Below are 20622 nucleotides of genomic sequence, written 5' to 3'. Positions count from 1 at the left end.
TCGGGCACTTCTGAGCCTGGTATAGACCCAAAAGATTCCATCTTTCCGATTCCTCTACTTCATCTTCTTCCTCCTCAAAATCCACGGCGACGAAGGCCACATCATCCATGACCACTTCACCCCCGATCTGTGCTTCGTTAGGCGCCGGCAGACCGCCCCTAGATCTCGGAGCATCCCAATTACTATCCTCTTCCTCTCCTTGGTGCAGGTCGTGCTCGTGAATCCTCCCAGCCCTGGACGTAACCATGGAGCGCTCGCGCGGTGGCTTCGGGTGGGTAGGAACCTCACCGGTCCCCCCATGATCACCCCCACCACCTGCGGACGACGACGGCTTGGACGACATTGGGGCAGGCAAGGTACGACCATGATCAGGCGGCTCGGGACTTGCTAGTGGAGATTTGCTGTTAGGGTTTTGACGATCCCATCTATATGTAGGGTTTCCCAGGGTGTTACCCCCGTGCGGACATCGGTCTCCCTCAAACCGGGAGGAGCTAGGACTCAGAGACAGCGGCGACTTCGGATACGTGCGCCGGGCGGAGACCGCCCGTAGCTCCGATAGGCTTCCATCCATAGGCAGCGGCAGCGGCGTCGGCGGTAGGGGCGGAGAGTCGCCCATGTCGCCAGAGCCCGACCTAAACCCTAGATGAGGCAGACTTTTTTAACCAAGGATAATTTCGACATCGAAAAGATATCGTCAAAGTGAGCTGTCCGGCAAGAATAAAAACTGCTATAAAGCTGTTTATCAGTGCAAATGTTCTCCTTCTGGCAGTTGGGCTTGATATTGAAGTAGCAACTATTGTTACTTTCTGAAAATCAAGGAGAAAAAGTTGGGTGAGTAAATGAAGGATCCTTAGTATTCTAACAATTTATTTAAGGAAGCAACATGCTCATGGCAATGCACAACTTATCATCCATATCATGCACGAATGGAGAACAATCATACCTGGAAGTAAAAGAAGGATGAGATAACTGCACAAAGCCATAGAAACAGAGATATGTATATCAGGTAGGGTGAGCGCATGATCAGCTAGAAACCTTCAAACATCACAAAAATTCCAGGCTTTGTCTTTTGAGATTGGGAAGGTGTTCTAGGTGAAGGGACCAGTTAAGACATTTCATCACCAAGCTCGGTATTTTGACTTGGTTCTGCTCTGTAGTTTGTAATAGATTGGGATGTATTAAATTCTCACTTGTGAACACAAGGAAGCACCAACAAGTCGAATAAAATCATTAGTGACACCTTAAAAAATAGTATGAAAACCTACCACTGTAACTCCAATTTTTTACCATAAATTGTTGAAACAAATTAATCCATCCAAGTTGGTCATAAAGAGGACTATTCAGATTTCAGAGATTGTATTTGCGGCTCAAAGTTCGCTAAGGTTAATCAAGCAAGAAATTCCGTACATAAAACATGCTGGTTACTCATGTCAAAATTAACAAGAAAATAAGTCAAGAACTTGTACTCATGCCCAGAAAGATTACATACCCTGTTGATGGCAATTCTGCTGAACCATGATTAGCCTCAATGCAAATTCCTTTGGATGACAGTGCAGCAAGTTCCATCAAGAGGGAGGAAAATAGGAGCAGAACTGAGGAAATTTTAGTAAATATGACATCGCATTCATGAAAAATGAGATAGGAGCTTATTATGTTATTTAGAGGAACGTCCTAGATACGTACAGGATCCCATCCATCCCATGCTTGCAGCAAACAAAGAACCAAAAAGTTACCCTAGCGTAGCACCAGCCCCAATAAAACCAAATAATCTTGAACCTGACTGAATGAAAAGAGAAATAAGGATTTGAAAAGAACATACAAAATGTCTAAGTGGTTACTGATATTTTCTGGTGCAGTTGTCAAATGATACCTCACTATCCATGACATCAATTACCCTTGCCCTAGTGGATGATATTGTAATGAGATTAAGCAGAGCAACCTTCAGATGGAGAGAGCAATTCAAATGGACGATAACTTAAATCTAAAAAGCATGAACATGATCACGTAATAGGAAATGGGCGAATAGCTCCTGTGCGACGTTTTTGAGGTGAATTGGAAAGATTGCGACGTCGTTGGTAAGAATGCCTCTGCTGCGACACCTCTGTGCGCACAAATAGCCCAGGCACGACATGGCCCTTAAGCACAGTATGTATCAGGATTACGTGGAGCCGGATGGGACCCACAACTTATCCACGTCGGCATGGGACCTAGATGGCGGCTACTACAGTCAAACAGTTATCCCTGCGCGCGCATCCTCCCTCTTCTTCTTCTCCGGCGACGAAGCAAGGCAACGCCGGCGAGCTCCGATTCAGAAAAGCGGGCAAATTTACAAGCATTTAAAAGAAAAGAGACCGAATTTGAACAAACATATATCCATTACAGAAAATATCATAGGTTCGATTACAAGGGCTCGTCGGAGACGATTACACCCTCCCCGATTACACGGGCTAGCTCCTAACCTCGGCCACCTAAGCTCCTACCTCACCATATCCAAAAGTGGGCGCTCACCAGAGCCCCAGCGGTGCGGCCCCGACGTTGCGGCGCGCCGATTAGTCGGAGTCGGAGGCGCCCCACCCCCTGTCGGCGCGGGATGCCTCGATGGCTTGGCGGAGGCGGATCTCGTCGAGCTCCTCTTCCCTCTGCCGGCGTGCTGCGACCTGCTGGGCCTCTTCCTTGGTGCGCTCCATCACCTCGGCCATGACGTCCTCGAGCTCGCCGTCGTTGACGTAGTCCTCCCGTAGAAAGCCCGCCGGCAGCAGCTCGGGTGCAATGGCGGAGGAGCCCGCGGCAGGGACGGCAGGGGCGGCAGAGGAGCGCGCTGCTTCCCTCATCTGGCGGGGGCGATCGTACTCCTCCACCTTGCGCCGGGCGAAGGCACGCGGTGGCGCGAGCCCCCAGTTGGTGTACCTTCGGGTGCCGCGCTTCCGAGCAGCGTCGGAAGCAACCCGCGCCGCCCGATCGCGCTCAGACTCCGGGGTTTCACGCGCCGGCCGCTTCGGCCTCCGTTTTCCGCCGCCGGAATGGCCGCCCCATGAGTTGGAAGATCCTGGCCTCCCATGATCCGTGCGGCGGCGAGGCTGGAATGCGTGGTTTGGGTGGGGTTCGCCGGCGGGGAGGGGCGAGAGGAGCTAGACCGGCGCAGATCTGGAAATAGCTAGGGTACGACACCTCTCACCGTATAAATAGCTTTGATGGGACACTGATGTGACGCCCGCTGACTTCCCTGGCCCATGGGTGAGTTTGACCGCTCGGTCAGATTGACCGGTCAGCCCGAGCGCCCTGCTCTGTTTCCAACGGGGTTGCCGTGTTTTCAGTTTTCAGTTTAAATACATACACGTTTTCGATGTAAATAAATACACATGTATTTTTGTTCACGTGTAAACGAAGAGCAATTTACAGGTGTAGACGAAAACAAAAATGGCGAACAGAGTGGTCCGTTTAAATGTTTGCAAACTTTGGTTTGACCAAGTTTGAAATGAGCATAAAAAATATTGGAAAACCAGTGCACATATTCTTACTTTGTCATATACTAACAACTCAAATTGATTTGGCTGTTTTATACATGATGAAAAAAAAACTTGTTTTAGAAATGGGGTATTTACCCCTTTGCAGCTAATTTGAAACTCATGTGTGAAGACAAATGGTTTTGGGTGTTGAACTTCAAACTTTTAAAAACATCATAAAAGCTTCACTTCGGAGTGACTAAGAAGGATCCAGGCTTGGTTTGTCATTTTCATGTTTGCAACTTGTTTAAATGTTTGTCAAACTTAGGTTTGACCAAGTTTGAAATGAGCATAAAAAATAAAAAATATATTAAAATATTGGAAAACCAGTACACATGTTCTTACTTTGTCATATACTAACAACTCGGATTGATTGGCACCAGTTTTCTATTTTTTTGTTTTTTTTTGCTTTTGAATTACTTATGCTCAACCCTAACGTTTGAAAACCGTACAACCTCGTTCGTGATAGCCAAGTTTGTGAAGGTTTTTTATGAAAAACTCCATATTTCAGATTTCTTATTTTTCCTATGGACTTACTCACATATAATGATGATTGCCACAAGTTTTCTATTTTTTGATTTTTTTTTTAATTACTTATCCTTAACCCTAACGTTTGAAAATCGTACAACCTCGTTCGTGATAGCCAAGTTTGTGAAGGTTTTTTCATGAAAAACTCCATATTCCAGATTTCTTATTTTTCCTATGGAGTTAGTCACATATAATGATGATTGCCACAAGTTTCCTATTTTTTGATTTTTTTTGAATTACTTATGTTCAACCCTAACGTTTGAAAACCGTACAACCTCGTTCGTGATAGCCAAGTTTGTGAAGATTTTTTCGTGAAAAACTCCATATTCCAGATTTCTTATTTTTCCTATGGAGTTAGTCATATATAATGATGATTGCCACAAGTTTCCTATTTTTTTTGATTTTTTTGAATTACTTATGCTCAACCCTAACGTTTGAAAATCCCATCAAAACCCCACACCTGTCCGGACCATTGGATTGTCGTGAATGAACGATGTGGATCAGGAAGTAGGGCTACGTCAGCAATCCGCTGGTCGTGCTTTCATTGGTCAAAGTTGTGAAGCAACTATGTTTTATGTTTTGGATTGTGAAGCAACTATGTTTTATGTTGCTCCATAAATTCTGAAATTTTACCAGGACATTCTCCTATCCATATCATTGCCTCATGCCAAAATTCAACTCAATTTAAGTAAATATTTCTTGACAAATTTCCAAAGTTTCTGATCCAAAGGAAGCTTTGTGAAGCAAGTGCTAGCTAGGAGTGTTCAAATGCGTTGAAACTTTGCCATCATCTCAAATTGCTCAAATAATGTTTCTTCTACAAATTTGAGCGTCACTCCTTCAACCATGTGACCATAGCATCAAATCTTTGTCTCTGGTCATTATTTTGGATTGTGAAGCAACTATGTTTATGTTGCTCCATAAATTGACAAATTTTACCACGACATTCTCCTCCTATAAAACCTCTCTAAACAAATGTTGAGCTCATTTTATTTAGCCAATTATTCTCAGTAATTCTTCTAAGATTCTGTCCAGCAGGATGTTGTGTGAAGGAAGTGCTCGCGGGTATAAATCTCTGTTGTGTAGCTCGCTGGCGAGTGTGTCTGTTGAGTCTGAGCTCAAGGAAGGGCGTTCGAGCGCCGGAAAAACCACCTCACCGTGTCCCTGTTCTTATTCCTTCTCCTATCCCACAAGGTGTTTGTGCACCGGGGAACCCTGGGCGTTGTCGCTCTCGCGTTTTCTTGTTATCTCTGGTGATCGCCGGAGCGAGGCGGTTCCATTTTTGTCGTGACATTTGGCATCAGAGCTAGGTTGAGAGGGGGAGGTCGCCGGCCATGTCGCTCGTGCCGTACTCTGGTGGATCGAGGACTGCGATGGCTACGTCGGTCCCCTTGCTCACAGGGGAGAACTTTACCACCTGGGCCATCAAGGTGGAGGCTGACCTGGATGCCGCCGGTCTCTGGGAGGCGGTGGTGCCGCCGGAGGACGCGGCGTTGGCGGTGATCGCCAAGAAGGATAAGCCGCCGGTCTCAAGTTTGCAGATGTGAGTGGTGACTCTTTGGATGGCTTGATATATAATCCTGCAATGAGAGTGAAGCAGCTGGAACGAGCGCCATGGTCGACGACCTCCCCCTCTCACCCTCGTTTTGATACCAAATGTCAGGACAAAATGGAACCGCAGCTCGCCGGTGATCGCCGCAGACACGACCGGAGAGGAGGAAGATGAACCGAGTGGATTTTCAAGCGCACGAACGCCACCACCGCGACAATGGCCTTCTGTGTATTCCTCGAGCTCGAACTCGAGAACAAAGGAAAACAGAGGGTGCTCTCACCACAGCCGCCGACGTCGCCGAGAACGAAAGCGTCGCCGCTGCTGTCACCCAGAACAAAAGCTCCGCCGCCGCCGCTGGCTCACCACCGGGAACGAAGAGGAGGAAGCAACACAGGTTCAGACAGGGATACTCATTCAGATAGGCACGGGGATACGTTTGACCTGATGCACTGACAAGTGGGGCCGTGCTTACGTGGATAAGTTGTGGGTCCAACTCCATATAGCTAATGAGGGCATCAGTTCAGATTAAGGGCCATGTCGTGTGTGGGATATTTCCTCGGTCAGAAACATCGCGCTGAGGCAATTCAGACGAACAACGTCGCACTCCTTCCTATTCACCTCAAAAACGTCGCACAGGAGCCATTGACCCAATAGGAAATGGCTTATCCAAAGAAAGAAGCTTATTCTCACACCTATGTAGAACCAGCTGTGGTTTCCCCACCCAGCAGGTTTATTTAAACTATCTTCACTTGACTTGATCATAATATGAACAAAAGTAAACAACATAAGTTTAGCCCTGCCTTATTCGATTAGGAAATTTAGGAAACGACCAAAGTGGCTGGAGTGCAAGAGGACGGATGGATTCAAAAACATTTTTTCCTGTGTAATATCAGCATGGGACTACAGGGAAAACTTTTTTTTTTGCGCTGGACTACAAGGAATACTAATCATGCATACAAAAAAAATCCACCATGTTATCAGTGTGCGTTACCTGGGCGGTAGTTGGGGAGCCTGGCTTCGAGGCAAACCAAAGCATGAAAAATACAAGAAGGGATATGCTGAAGAATCTGTGTATCAAAACCAAAGCCTGAAATTGCAGGTACAGGTGATAGAATTAGCTTGTGTCAGTGAAGGGAAAATAACAGCCATCGCCAATTAGCTGAATAAAAACAGGGGCTCATCAAAGGAAAATAACAGAAGCTTATATTTAAAATTGACTTGTAGCCCTAGACATAAGCCACATGAAATGGCAGATCAATACAAAAACACCCAATCTTTTTTCTTTTTCTTTTTTTGCAATTTTTTTTGATAGCTTACCAAATTGACCACTTGGTAACATACAATCTTTTCTGCTAGATAGTAAATAGGTTCTCGCGGATGCGTGCGTGTGTTTTTAAACCAAGTCCAAATAGGCATTTGGTTTGCAATTCTTATCTTGGGCGTGATGTTTAGGGAAGTACAGTCCTCTATTCTGTTGGATCCTTGCATTATTTGCAATGCTTTTGTCTAGTTGTGGCAGAAAGAATTATTTTCGTTTAAACACGAGCAAACTACAAAGACCCAAGTGAGAAAGGAACGGACCCTGGACTTGGGAACGGATGGGAGCGAGAAGGCGAGGGAGGCGACAGGGGCGGCGAGGACGGTGAGCACGAGCGAGTCGGCTAAGAGGCCCGGGAGGGCGCCGAGGCCCAGCGAGATGGCCCCCTCGTCCCACAGCGGCAGCACCATGAAGTAGGCGCTCAGGATATGCATCATCCATGGAGTGAGGATCTTCCGTTCTCCGCTGGTGGCTGAATCTGGAAGGCGGCTTCGACGAGAGAGATGGCTTATGAAGAAGAAGGTGGAGGTGACACTCGTCAGCGGGGGCATCTCGTGGGGGCGGACGTCCACCATGGACGCCACCGCCGCCTCGACGCGCGCCCGGAGCCGGTGGGTCGGAGCCGTCCCCGTCGTCTCTGCCATTCTCCCCTCCGGCCGGTGACCGGGCAGGTTGGAATTGACTCGCCTCTGCCTCCCTTCCCTCCTGGTCAGCCCCATCGTCTCTTCACCCGCGTTGTAATGTTGCTCGTGCTTCAGAATCGGCGGCGGCAGCGAGGATCGGGATCGGGATGGGGAGGGAATTTTCTGGATCACGGCAGCGGATGGAGAGGTGACGGGGCGACGAGCACAACCGGCGGCGGCAGCGAGGATCGGGATCGGGATGGGGAGGGAGTTGGGAGTGGGGGAGGCGAAGACGTGTGCGCGTGTTAGCGATTTTTTTTGGCTGATTTCTGGGCCACGTCGAACGCCGGATGGGCTGCCTGTTTTACGCACGGGTGTCAATCATACGTGGAGGTGATGGAGGTTGAACCGTCACGACAGCAGATCCCCTTTAATAGTAGAGATAATTTAAAGTAAGTAAGAGTACATAGCTTTTGAGAATTCAAAAGGGAGAGAGTACGTAGTTTTAGAATTTCGTTGACTTGAAAGCACTGTATGGATGATACTTACATCCTTGCATGACTTAGCAAACCATGGCTACTTGCTAATGGCTATGTCAACTCCCTGCAAAAAACATTCCGCAACTGCTGGTTAATTTCACTCTATGCATGATATAGTACATGCGTGCACGATGCACTCCGCGATGCACTCGGCGAGTTGCAGAGGTAGGACAACCCACAAAGAGGACGGGAAAAAAGATGGAGATCGAACCGCTAGAACATGGAACGCCAGCCGGCCAACACACCAATATTCGCCGGTTGGCCAAAAGAATACCCAAAAACCCCATGAATGGCGCCCAAGCTTGCGACCGGCGCGGCTATATATATCTGCATGGAATGCAGGCAACTACATCCGCATACACCGCAAACCTCCCTCTCCTACACCAGACAGGTAGTTGTCATGGCATCTCCATCTCTATCAGTCGTGCTGCTCCTGTGCCTGGCCGCGGCGGCGTCGGCGGTGCTGTCGCCGCCGACGTTCTACAACACGTCGTGCACCCAGGCGCTGGCCATCATCAAGACCGGCGTGGCGGCAGCCATTGCGACCGACCGCAGCATGGGCGCGTCGCTGCTCCGGCTGCACTTCCATGACTGCTTTGTCCAAGCAAGTTCTTCACATATATATATACTTACCTGTATAGCCACGCTGGACTTGTTTTTGCTTCGGTTTTGATGCTTCGTTGAGGCACCGGGTGTAACCGGACGTGTGCATGTTGCTTGGCTACGTTCGTACATGCAGGGCTGTGACGCGTCCGTTCTGCTGGACGCTACCGTGCCTAACAGCGAGCGCAGCGCACTCGGGAACGCGGGATCGCTGCGTGGCTTCGATGTCATCGAGAAAATCAAGGCTGATGTGGAAGCCGCCTGCAAAAAGAAGGGCAACAGCCGCGCCGTCGTCTCCTGCGCCGATATCCTCGCCGTCGCCGCCCGCGATTCCGTCGTCGCGGTAAGAGCCAAGCCATCAAGTAGAGCGGCTGGTTTGTGCACTCTGACGGGAAAAAAAGGTAATAAATCGATTTTGTTTTGCTGATGCATGTACAGTTGGGAGGACCGGCGTGGGATGTTCAGCTGGGGAGGAGGGACTCCGACACGGCGAACGTGGCACTGGCCAACCAAGACCTGCCTCCCCCGTTCATGGACGTGGCCGGCCTCATCAAATCCTTCGGCGATAAGGGCTTCACCATGACCGACATGGTCGCCCTCTCTGGTGCGCACACGATCGGGCGGGCGCAGTGCAAGAACTTTAGGAGCAGGCTCTACGGCGAGGACAACATCGACTCAGACTACGCGACGAAGCTCAGGGCCAACTGCCCTCAGACCTCCGGCGACGGCAACCTGGCCCAGCTGGACGACACGCCGACCACCATGACCGCCGACAATTTCGACAACAGCTACTTCGTCAACCTCCAGCTAAAGAAGGGGCTCCTGCACTCCGACCAGGTGCTGTTCAACGGCACTGGCGGCACCAACAACACCGTCAACAACTTCGCTAGCAACCCACCAGCGTTCAGCAGCGCCTTCGCCTCGGCCATGGTGACGATGGGGAACCTCAGCCCGTTGACTGGCTCACAGGGTCAGATCAGGCGCATCTGCTCCAAACCGAACTAAGAAACGCCATTTGCAACCTCAACCCTGCTGCTCTGAGATTCGAACCGTACTTTTTTCTGTACGATGAACCACGTTCTTTAAGACTCTTGTTATTTTTTGTGTTGTCCTTGCAGCCCCTTGTGGGGCCCAATTATCCCCTTATTAATTTTGTAGCCTTTTCTGTACACATTTCATTTATTTTTAATTCGAACATACTTCTATATGTTTCTTTTCTATTCTGCAAATTATTTATAGCATGTTCACAACTGATAGTATTTTCTGTATGAAACGTTCAGCTGATTTTCTTATGTTATTTCGTAATTTTCTGTAGAAAAATCATGTTAAGTTCCAAAAGTTCCGCAGATTTGATCACAAATATTTCAAACGAAATTTCAGAAATATTTTTCCAGAAACTGTTCACAAATAACAAAGGGAATCGGCATTTGCAGCGTCAATATGTTGCTTTGAGGCAAACCAATCTGTGGTTGGATGGTTAGGAGAACAACGGTATTCTCAGCGCATCAAAGTTCAAGTCACAGGGTTGTGATGTTTAAAAAATCGAAAATGTTGTGCATACGACAAAGCTGTGTACGATTTGTATACGATGTGATCTCACTCGTCCGTGTGGTTCAACGAATGGCTGCTGCTGACTGTCGTATGGAAATCGTATGAAATTCGTCGTAAGTGTAGCAGGACTCTTAAATTTTTTCTAAACTTGAAATGAGGATTGTCAAAATCCTAGCACTTCACTGGATAAATAAATTCTAACAATTATTTTTTTCAATGAATCCAAAAAAGCCTTAAAAAATCTTCTATCTTCTGTGATAAATGCTGGAAATAACATACCAGACGTGATGCATATTTAACCAAGCCATTTGACATTTTAAATAAACCAAACTTGCATCTTAAAATGACCCTTAAATAGCTATAAATATTTTTCCAGCTCTAAATTTGATGGAAATTATTTTGGGGCTAGGAAATATTACACTTATATACCAGAATATTTTCCAATTTTTTTATCTTGGCTAAATACCCTAAACAAAATAAAACAGAGAACTGAATTGAAAAAATAGCAAAATAAGAAAAGGGGGAATACCTCGGCCTCTTACCTGAGCCAAATGGTAGCCCGGCCCACCAGCACCGCTCCCCTGTCGTCTTCCTTCTCGCGCCAGTAGGCTGAGGAGAGGCGTGGAGAGCCCCCCGAGCTCTTGGCCACGTCCTGCTTGCAGGTAGGACCTTGGCCGCACAGGATAACCTCGCAGGAGCCGTCTGGATCGAGCCAACGCCTCTCCACTTTCCCCCTCGTTTTCCTCTGCTCCTTGCCTCCATGGTCGAAACCACCATGGCTACGCCCCCATGATCACCGTCACCACTGAGTCCCCCTCTCCCTTCCCCCGTTCCCAGAAGAACCAGGAACATCGTTCCCGACCTCCTCACCGAGTCAAGCAACCAGAGGAGCCCTCCGTCATCGCCATTGACATCGTTTTCAACCTCCGGCCCGAGAGATCGTCGGTGACCAAGTGCCAATAACTATATTTCTTGGGGAAAATAGAGAGACCCATGAGACAATCCATAGTGGGAGTAACTTTAGTAGTAACAAGGTCCAACTCGATAATTTTGCTTATGTGGAAATAATTTAATGATGAGAGAGATGAATTAAGTAACATAGCTAGTTATTCATGAATAACATCACACATATTAAGATAAGATGAGTTTTCAAGCTAATAAGTAAAGTGTTGCATGACATCATATATATGTTACTCTCTATTATAAAAGTAATAACATACAATAGTAATGTATGCATGTTACTGATCAAAATTACTTTTAACTATGAGTAGCCTAATGAAAGGGACTGCACAACGGTTAAACCATGGCAGCAATATCTTGGACTCCAGAAGAGGATTGCCGCACGTAGGTACACGGCACGAAGTCCCTCAGGTGTGCTTTTATTTTTAGGTTTTGATTTTTGACCTTTTATATTTTTTGAAGGAAAAGTCCAAATTAAGTTATGTTTCCGTATTCGTGTTTCTCGTGATGAGTGCTTTCAAAAAAATCTATTAAATTTGTTTTGATAAATTTTGAAAATAAATGTTAAGTCTTAACTCTTTAAACTTAGTACACGTAAACAATAAAATCATTAAATTTTTGCCTATGGCCGACAAAAAAAACATCTTAAAATTGTATATATTAAATTTGGTAAAAGCCATTGAGAAAACCGCAAGTTTCAAATAAAAAGTCGTAAATTTCAATGGTCGAAATTTAAATTTTAATATGTCTTCGTGTGAGATTTAACTATTTTACAAATCGCGAGGCAATTGAACTGCCGAGTAGGGCTTATGCTCTGGCACCTGTAGGGCTATGTGCGAATTTCCCCTTGGACTCATACCTATTAGGAATGAGCAATTGACTTTCAAAGGGGGCCAAGGGCCAGTACATATACATGTGGTAAAAGGCAAAAAATCATTTATATAATGGGGTACACAGTAAAGGGACTATACACATCTAACACCCCCTCAAACTCATGGTGGGTCAACAACACTGAGTTTGGAGAGAAAGAAGCCATGCTGCGCTCGAGTGTGTGCCTTCGTGAAGAAGCCTGCCAATTATAACTCATAGAGCACATAGTGAAGAGCGAGAGTGTGATCCTGCGCAGCAGCACGCACAAAGTGGGCATCCACACCAATGTGCTTGGTGAGCTCATGCTTGACGGGGTCACGCGCGATACTGAGAGCATCTGTGCTATCTGACAGTAAGGGAGTCGATGTAGTAACAGGCATACCAAAGTCCTCAAGTAACCATCGTAACCAGATCACCTCAGCCGTCAACATAGCCATCGCACACAATTCATCCTTGGTATTCGAGCAAGACCTGGAGCAGTAGCCACACGCTGTATCACGACGCGATTGGCCCTTCTCAGCCTAAGGAGGGCGACCCATCCCCCCAGCGGGTGTGGGCAGGAGTGGCGGTGCAGTGGAACGAGCAGATGGCACAGGAGCTCGGACAGCCAACACAGAGGGAACCGCAAACAGCCCAGCAGAACGAAGGTGAGTCTCCTCAGCACGAAGCTCAACAAGAACCTCTGTGATAGGAACACGGTCTCAAGAAAGCAAGTGAGCACGCCGAGGCTCAAACTCGGAGCAGAGGTGAGCTAAGAACTCATGGACACGCTGAAACTCCAAGTCAGACCGCATAGTCTGGCAATAACGTCAAGCTCCACAAAGAGCTGTCTGAAGAGTATCAAGCTAGCGCGAGATGGCTGAACTCTGTGTGTAGAACTCATCAACAGAAGAGTCACCTTGCTGAAGAGCATGCTCCTGACGCACCACAGATAGGTAGAGAGCATCACCAAAGGTCTGATAGTGCTCATACAAATAAAACCACATTGCTGCAATGGTGCCGAGACCCATGAACTCCGAGTCAAACTGAGGGAGGACACTCACAGTGAGAACAACAACACGAGCATCATCGTTGCACCACTAAGTGTAAGCAGACAAATCATCCCAGTAAACAGAAAGAGCATCTGAATAAGCATCGACCGCAGCATCATCAAGAGCCTTGGCTGCATCCCGATTAGCCTAAGAAGCATTAGCAGCCATAATAGGTAGCACCGGCGGGATAGGAGCCACACGAGCAACATGGCATGATGGACACAAGAGCTCACTAGAGAGAACGCCCCACCGCAGAAGACCACGCATGTGGATACGCATGAGGCCCAGAAACTAAGCATTGTTGTGTCATCGAAGATCATCGAGCACCGAGAAACAACAACATACCTCGAAGAAGACATGACGAGCTCTCTGATTTCTTTCTTTCTTTTTCTTTTTTCTTTTTTTGGAATCCAAATCTGGATCGGGCTTGATCGAGCTGGCTGCTGGATAAGCGGCGGCCGCAGCTACATCCAGTCGAGGCAGGTAGCAGCAGCGGCTGCAAGAGCAGCACCCCGATAGGGAGGTGCCGGCGGCCTCCGGACGAGGAGGGCGCGGTGGCAGCCGCGGAGACCAGCAGCCGCACGAGGACGCGTTAGGTAGCGCCTGCCGGAGGCAGCGGCAGCGGCAGTGCAGTCGTGCAAGGCCGGGTGAGGCGTAGCCAGCGGCGGCGGATCCGTGCGGGGCCGGGGATGGCCAGGTGTGAGGCGACCGGCCGCGATGAAGGCAGTGGGGGCGGCGGCAACCACGGGCGCGACCAGGCAAAGAGGCGACCGGCGACGAGACACAGGGCAGCCCGACAAGGAGAGAACGGCCGTAGCAGCCGGTCGAGGGGGAGCGGAGCGGCCGGAGGAGCTAGAGGCAGCTAGCAGTGGCGGCGGCGGTGGAGGGAGAGAGCACGAAGCTGCAGCGGGCGAGAAAAAAACCTAAGCATCTAATACCATGTTAGGAATGAACAACTGACATTCATAAAAGGACCAAGGTCTAGTACATATACATGTGATAAAAGACAAGCAACCCCTTATAAAGATCCAATACCTAACGATACCGACCTAGGCACGAAACCAGTAGCCTTGCCCAGACTACGGACTACTATTTTGTCCGCTAGCTACTCATATTAGGCGAACCCGCAGTAGGGCAGTAGTGGACCAGCGCTGTACTAATAGCAGTACTGCATTTTTGACCAAGAGACAAATTTTAGAGTTGGACGAGCGCATATCCACGAGTGCGCCCAACGCACGCCCATAAGAATGTGATACCCTATCGTATGGGCATTTAGCATGACACTCCAGTGGTCTACTGAATAGTTCAGGACCATACTGTGCGTCTTCACTGCCGGCAAGTAAGAAACCGTCTCACGGTCAGCTGGTGGTCACCTGCTAAATTTACTGCCTGAAGTGGACGCGCCGGCCATTGCGCCGGCATCTACTTCGGCCTGCATCGCAGGTGCATGCGTCCATGGAATTCGGTCCATGGCGCAGCGAAAGAACACTAATTTTCTGGACCATATATGTTCTATACCATACTTACGTCCGAATTGATAGGAGAAGGGGGCGCTCGTGTTATCGTCTTGCCCAACTAGCTCTACTGAATGGTTGCTGATTAGGAAAATGAGGAAGAGTTGACACCTGAACCACGTTTAGAGACAAACCACATGTGGGGTAAGCATCCAGCAGAGATAGGATATGTCACTGGTGTGTGCATATTTTCGCCTAAGAAATACTAGGATAAGGCCTGATCGAACTGACCATATGCAATCATGCATGCATAAACTGAGCGGATGTGCAGCAAGGTTTCTTGCGCCAATAATGCAGTTGCTGTTCGTGTTGGCCGAATAAAATTTGTTTATGTCGAATACGCTGTACCAAACTGGTAATCAAATCGAAGAGAGAACGTTCCATGCTAAGCGTTCGAACAGCATTCGTTCATGGGGTATCCTTTCTCCAGGACAATGATTGCCAACATGTCTGCTAGTACCGTCTCTGTGGACAAGTTAGGCACAACATTTGGAGGTTTTAGCCACGGGCACCCGTGGCTCCGTAACCTCTGCGGGCTATATATATGTCCAACGCTAGCATTGTTCTCTTGCAAGCCATACCCAACTAGAGAAAAGTGAGGCAGAAGCACCACTAGTCGTTAGAGTAGCGATCGATGGCCTCTGCCTCTTGTCTTAGCTTAGTGGTGCTCGTGGCAATGGCCTCGGCGGCGTCGGCGCAGCTGTCGTCGACGTTCTACGACACGTCGTGTCCCAACGCGCTGGCCACCATCAAGGCCGGCGTGGCGGCCGCCGTGCAAAACGAAGCCCGCATGGGGGCGTCGCTGGTCCGGCTGCACTTCCACGACTGCTTTGTCGATGCAAGTCTCACGTAACCTCGCCATTCTTCCGTTCGGGGAATAATCCTAGTTAGTTTAGTTAACTGTAAAATAGTCAGTTATCCATGGACAACAAATGATTTGGATTCTTGAACTGTACTTATTTTTTCCAGGGATGTGACGGGTCCGTTCTGTTGGCGGACACGGGGAGCTTCGTCGGCGAGCAGGGGGCTGCCCCGAACAAGAATTCCATTCGAGGCATGAACGTCATCGACAGCATCAAGACCCAGGTGGAGGCCGTGTGCAAGCAGACCGTCTCCTGCGCCGACATCCTCGCCGTCGCCGCCCGTGACTCCGTCGTCGCGGTAAGCTCGGCAATTAGCCGTCATGCATGCATCGATGCTGAATTGCTGGCATACCATTTTCTTTAACTGTGGTTTGGAACTACTTCTGTGCATACCAAGCAGCTGGGTGGGCCGACATGGACTGTTCTCCTGGGGAGGAGGGACTCCACCACTGCAAGCAAGACCAACGCGGAAAATGACCTGCCACCCCCTACCTTCGACCTCCAAAACCTCACCACCTTGTTCGGCAACAAGCAGCTCAGCATGACAGACATGGTTGCGCTCTCAGGTGCGTACACACTGCTAATATGCTTTCTCTCAGCTCAAACTGTATGCCACGAAGGCTGGGAAGAAATATTCTGACACGGCTGTGCTCTCGATCTAACTGCAGGCGCGCACACGATCGGGCAATCGCAGTGCCGGTTTTTCAGGAACAGGATCTACAACGAGACCAACATCAACACGGCCTTCGCGACGGCGCTCAAGGCCAACTGCCCCCAGTCCGGCGGCGACAACAGCCTGGCGCCGCTGGACACGGCGACGCCCAACGCGTTCGACAATGGCTACTACACCAACCTCATGTCGCAGAAGGGGCTGCTGCACTCGGACCAGGTGCTCTTCAACAGCGGCGGCGCCGACAACACGGTCAGGAGCTTCGCGTCCAGCGCGGCGACGTTCAACAGCGCCTTCACGACAGCCATGGTGAACATGGGGAACATCGCGCCCAAGACGGGGACGCAGGGACAGATCAGGCTCGTCTGCTCCAAGGTCAACTCGTAATCTGCTCGCCGACACTCTGCTGCTACGCATGGATGGACTAAATAAGGTCTCGGAGACCAGTACTGGCACCTACCGAGTATGTGGCGTGTGTATGTACGGTGGGGGTGAAAATTGTACGGGTGCGTCCGTCCGTGCGCCCACATCTTTAACGAATTCTCGTGCAAAGGCATGGAGGATTGCTTCAACTACATTTGAGTATGACATACTTCGAGATGCTAATGGCTGTCACTTTAACGGGTCAATAGCTCCTATTGTATCTTTAAGCTGAATTAGAAGGACTACGGCATAGTTGACGAAAATAGCCACCGTGCTACATTTTAGAAGCCCAAAGAGCCGACGACTATCCGAAGGTCTAAAATGGTCGTCAATGAAAATAAGGTTATGTTTAAGACAGGTGGGTCCCACTTGACAGTGCATCTAGTTATGGACCTACTTGACAGTGCATCAGGTGAAACGTGTTCCGGTGCCTAACAGAACCCATGTTGCTCCGTCCTCTTCATTCTCGACGGGTAAAGTTCCTTTGTACCTGGTCCAGCACGGAGCCTCTTATCTTCACCCTTGAATATTTGCTTTGAGATCTTTGCTCTTCATTTAACTTACTACAAAAAAAATCTCTTTTTTGTTTCTCTCAAACGAAATAACATATGGACTTCAAACTTTACAGATCAAACAAACTTTCTAACAAGAATGTGTGAAAAAGCTTTCAGATTTTTTGTTGGGACATAAATAAACAAAAAGAGGATTTTTTTTGATTAAAAAATTACGTTAAGCATTCAAAATACATGATAAAATCTAAGAGGTTTTTCTCACATTCTTGTTAGAAAGTTTTGTTGTACTGCAAAATTTGAAGTTTATATGTTGTTTCGTTGGAGGAAAATAAAAAAGACAAATGTGCATGCACGGATCTTGATGTTGAAATGAATGGCTTAGATAAGGGATACCGTGAAGGTCGAGCTACAGAAAACCACAGTCCGATCGATGGCGTAGCTTTTATTCATGCTCACGGCAGCGGCTCGTTCTCGGCGACCGCGACGGCTGTGGTGAGTGAATCTGAAAGCCTTGTGATGTTCCCCTCCGGGTCGAGTTAGATCTCACAACATCACCTCTATTTCCGATCGATTTGATCCAGATTGTGTGTGTGTGAGGGGGGGGGGGGCGAAGGGGGAGGGGAAGGCTGAACGCGATGGAGCTGCCAAAGACAACGTCGACTAGGTAATTTCTTAATGTGCATCCTTTCCAACCTATGCGATTTGTGATGTATCTACTTCCACTAGCTCACACTGCCCACATTAACAAACAGTGGAGATACTGCTCGGACCTTCGAATTCACTATTGAATTCTTTCCATCTAAGTCAAAGCTAGGTGATGGTAGCATGAGGGACATAGAGAGAGATATAATTATGAAATGTGAGGTTGAATTCGGAGAGATTCATCCACAAGAACTACAGAGCATGTTAGAGAAGGTCATGAAGAATGTGGTGGAAAAAATTGGGAAGATCATTTTTGGGGTTGAGAGCAAGTGGTAGCATTGTGACGGTTTGATAATTGGGAAGGCGAGTATGTGAGAATTGAGGATGGCGAAGAGATGGTTGATGAAATTGACCGACAAGATGGCTAGACAAGCAAACCGACAACCTTTCATGCAGTGAACGTTGATCTCAAATAAGATTCTAAGGTTGGATATGTGACCTTAGAGTTGGTTTTACAGATGGTAGACGATGATTGGACCTGAGAGAGGCATATACTGCCCATGTGTACGGGTGAAGTGACAATATTAGCTGAGAGGGGTGATGGAGATGCACAAGAGGACTGTGATGGTGTTGCAAGGGTTGTTTCTACTAATTGAAATTTAGTACAATTAAATGACTCTACTGATTTGGTCATTGCGCCAATGGATGTCATTAAGATGGCCAAAAAAATTGGCATTCCAGTGGATGATCAAGATAAGGAGGAGAATGGTAATTCTAGTATGCCTACTGATGCTAACAGAGATTTATCTGAAGATGTGGATGGACAACTGATGGAATATTCTACAAATGATGTAAATGATGCACATGATGACGAGTTGGTAAATGTCTATGATAAGGAAACCCATGTTATTGCAGTAGGCATGTTTTTCCAAAACATGGATGAGTTTTGTATGTGTTCCAAGACTTATGCAGTCAACCTTGAATTTTATGCCAAGACTAAGTGGACTGACACAAAGAAGTTTTATGCAAGATGCAAAGGTTTTGATGGAAGTGTCAAGCCTTGCAAGTGGTACATATTTGCAAGACGCCAACCTGATGCAAGTACCATCAAGGTCAATCAAATCCCACATCAACATACTTGTATTACAAGTTCACAAAGAGTATCAACCATGACATCACAACTTTGGATTAGAGAAAAGATCACTCCAATTTTAGTCAATAAACCAAACACTACTTCAAAGAAACTTAAAGTAGACTTGGAAAAGCAGTACACCATTAAGGTGAAGTATAACACAATGTGGTAGGCAAAACAAATGGCAATGAAACAATTGTATGGTGATTGGACAAATACTTTAAGGATGCTTTGTAACTTCAAAGCAAAGGTGGAGAAGAGGTCACCTGGAAGTGTTGTGGAGATAGATACTAAGGTAACAGAGGACGGAAAGTCCTTTTCTATAAGTTTTTTTATGGCTTTACAACCTTGCATCGATGGCTTCAAGGCAGGGTGCCGTCTATATTTGAGCATAGACTCATCGTTTTTGACTCGCAAGTGGAATGATCAATTGGCAGCTTTCAATGCTTTAGATGGTCAAAACTAGATGTTCCATGTTGCTATTGGCTTGTTTCAGTCAGAGTAAGAGGTCTCATGGACATGGTTCATGCTGCAGTTGAAAAGATGCATAGGGCCAATATCACCTTTGCAAGTCCACATAGATGCATGTAAAGGGCTAGAAGATGCAGTCAAGAATGGTTTCCTCCATTGTGACTAGAGGAGTGCTTCGGCCATATGTGTATGAATTTGATGAAAAAATAGAGGGGAAGAATTTGGTCGCATGTGGCCAACAACAATATCTTACACTAAACAAATACATTCATATCATCTTGGTAAGATAATTACAACATGCCATGAATTTGGTCCATGTGTGAACACCTACCATTCTCTATTATGGTATAGGCCAGGATTTAAATTTTCCATCAAGTATGATCATATCAACAACAATTTGGTAAAAAGTTCTAGCAACAAGGTGAAGGAGGTAGAAAACTTGCATGTGCATGACATGGTGCACCAAATCAGGATCATGATCAAGCGCTTTTGGTAATTGACTAGAAGGATCCGTGCTTGTTTGCAAGGGGATAAGCTTCCTGTAGTGGTACAACAGGTGGTCAACAGGAGCAAAAATCTTACACATTTATTTGTTCAAAAATCTTCTGTCTCGGCTACTGAAGTTAGAGATACCAAGACTAGATGAAGGCATGTTGTTAACACTGATATGCGTGATTGCACTTGTTTGAAGTGGAAACACACTGGAAAACCATGCAATCATGCCATACTTTTCTTGGCCTCACAATCGAAGATAACCATGCACCCATATTTGCACGAATATTACTCAATGGTAAGGTTCAACGATGCATATGAAACTCTAATTCCACCACTTAAAGATCAACATCAGTGGATTGAAGTGGAAATTGAATTTTCCCTCTGCCCTCCCCTAACAAAAAGAAAGGCCAGCAGGCCAAAAGGTAGTAGATTCAAGACATGGTTTGAGAAAGGTGGGAGTAGTAAAAAGGGGTAAGGAAATAAGATGCAAAGCCAAAAATGTCCCAACAAGGTAACAAAAATAGATACAAGTTGTGCCAGGAAGTTGGACAACGAGTTGGATCTCGCATATGTTGTTACACTCCTGAAAATCGTAAGTATGTGGGCTCGTGTTTGTGATGTTTACTATTTGGATACATTATTTAATTACTAACCAATTGACCTACTTTATTTTTTAGGAGGAAGCATGGAGGTCGGTACCTTGTTGTTGAAGATTGATGGCCAAAGAAAAAGGCAAGAGTCAATGGATGTAGAAAAAAGAGAAGTTTTGGTGAAACAACGCATATTAGACCATACTTGGATGTTGTGGTGCAAGACGAGCCA

General features: G+C 47.2%; 2 protein-coding genes and 1 pseudogene across 3 annotated transcripts; 2 read left to right on the top strand and 1 right to left on the bottom strand.

The window, feature by feature from the left end:
- The window catches only part of LOC123425280, a 28670-nt pseudogene extending 21125 nt beyond the window's left edge, over positions 1-7545 (bottom strand).
- An 871-nt stretch (positions 7546-8416) lies between these two features.
- Positions 8417-9873, top strand: LOC123424724 (peroxidase 2-like). Of its 2 annotated transcripts, none has more exons than XM_045108395.1 (3): positions 8417-8667; positions 8803-9009; positions 9105-9873. In XM_045108395.1, the coding sequence occupies exons 1-3, from the start codon at positions 8464-8466 to the stop codon at positions 9669-9671; spliced, it is 978 nt and encodes a 325-aa protein (XP_044964330.1). In that variant the 5' UTR covers positions 8417-8463; the 3' UTR covers positions 9672-9873. The 2 variants fall into 2 exon arrangements, with proteins under 2 accessions (XP_044964330.1, XP_044964331.1); XM_045108396.1 differs by having other exon boundaries at positions 8564-8698.
- A 5288-nt stretch (positions 9874-15161) lies between these two features.
- On the top strand, positions 15162-16717 carry LOC123424729 (peroxidase 2-like). Its single transcript, XM_045108403.1, has 4 exons — positions 15162-15430; positions 15562-15753; positions 15856-16021; positions 16124-16717. The coding sequence occupies exons 1-4, from the start codon at positions 15227-15229 to the stop codon at positions 16510-16512; spliced, it is 951 nt and encodes a 316-aa protein (XP_044964338.1). The 5' UTR covers positions 15162-15226; the 3' UTR covers positions 16513-16717.
- The last annotated feature ends 3905 nt before the right edge of the window (positions 16718-20622 follow it).

The sequence above is a fragment of the Hordeum vulgare genome, chromosome 2H (genome assembly GCF_904849725.1).
Source record: "Hordeum vulgare subsp. vulgare chromosome 2H, MorexV3_pseudomolecules_assembly, whole genome shotgun sequence".
Taxonomy (NCBI): Eukaryota; Viridiplantae; Streptophyta; class Magnoliopsida; order Poales; family Poaceae; genus Hordeum; species Hordeum vulgare.
The sequence above is the reverse complement of the archived record's forward strand: the minus strand, read 5'-3'. Positions and strand labels throughout refer to the sequence as shown.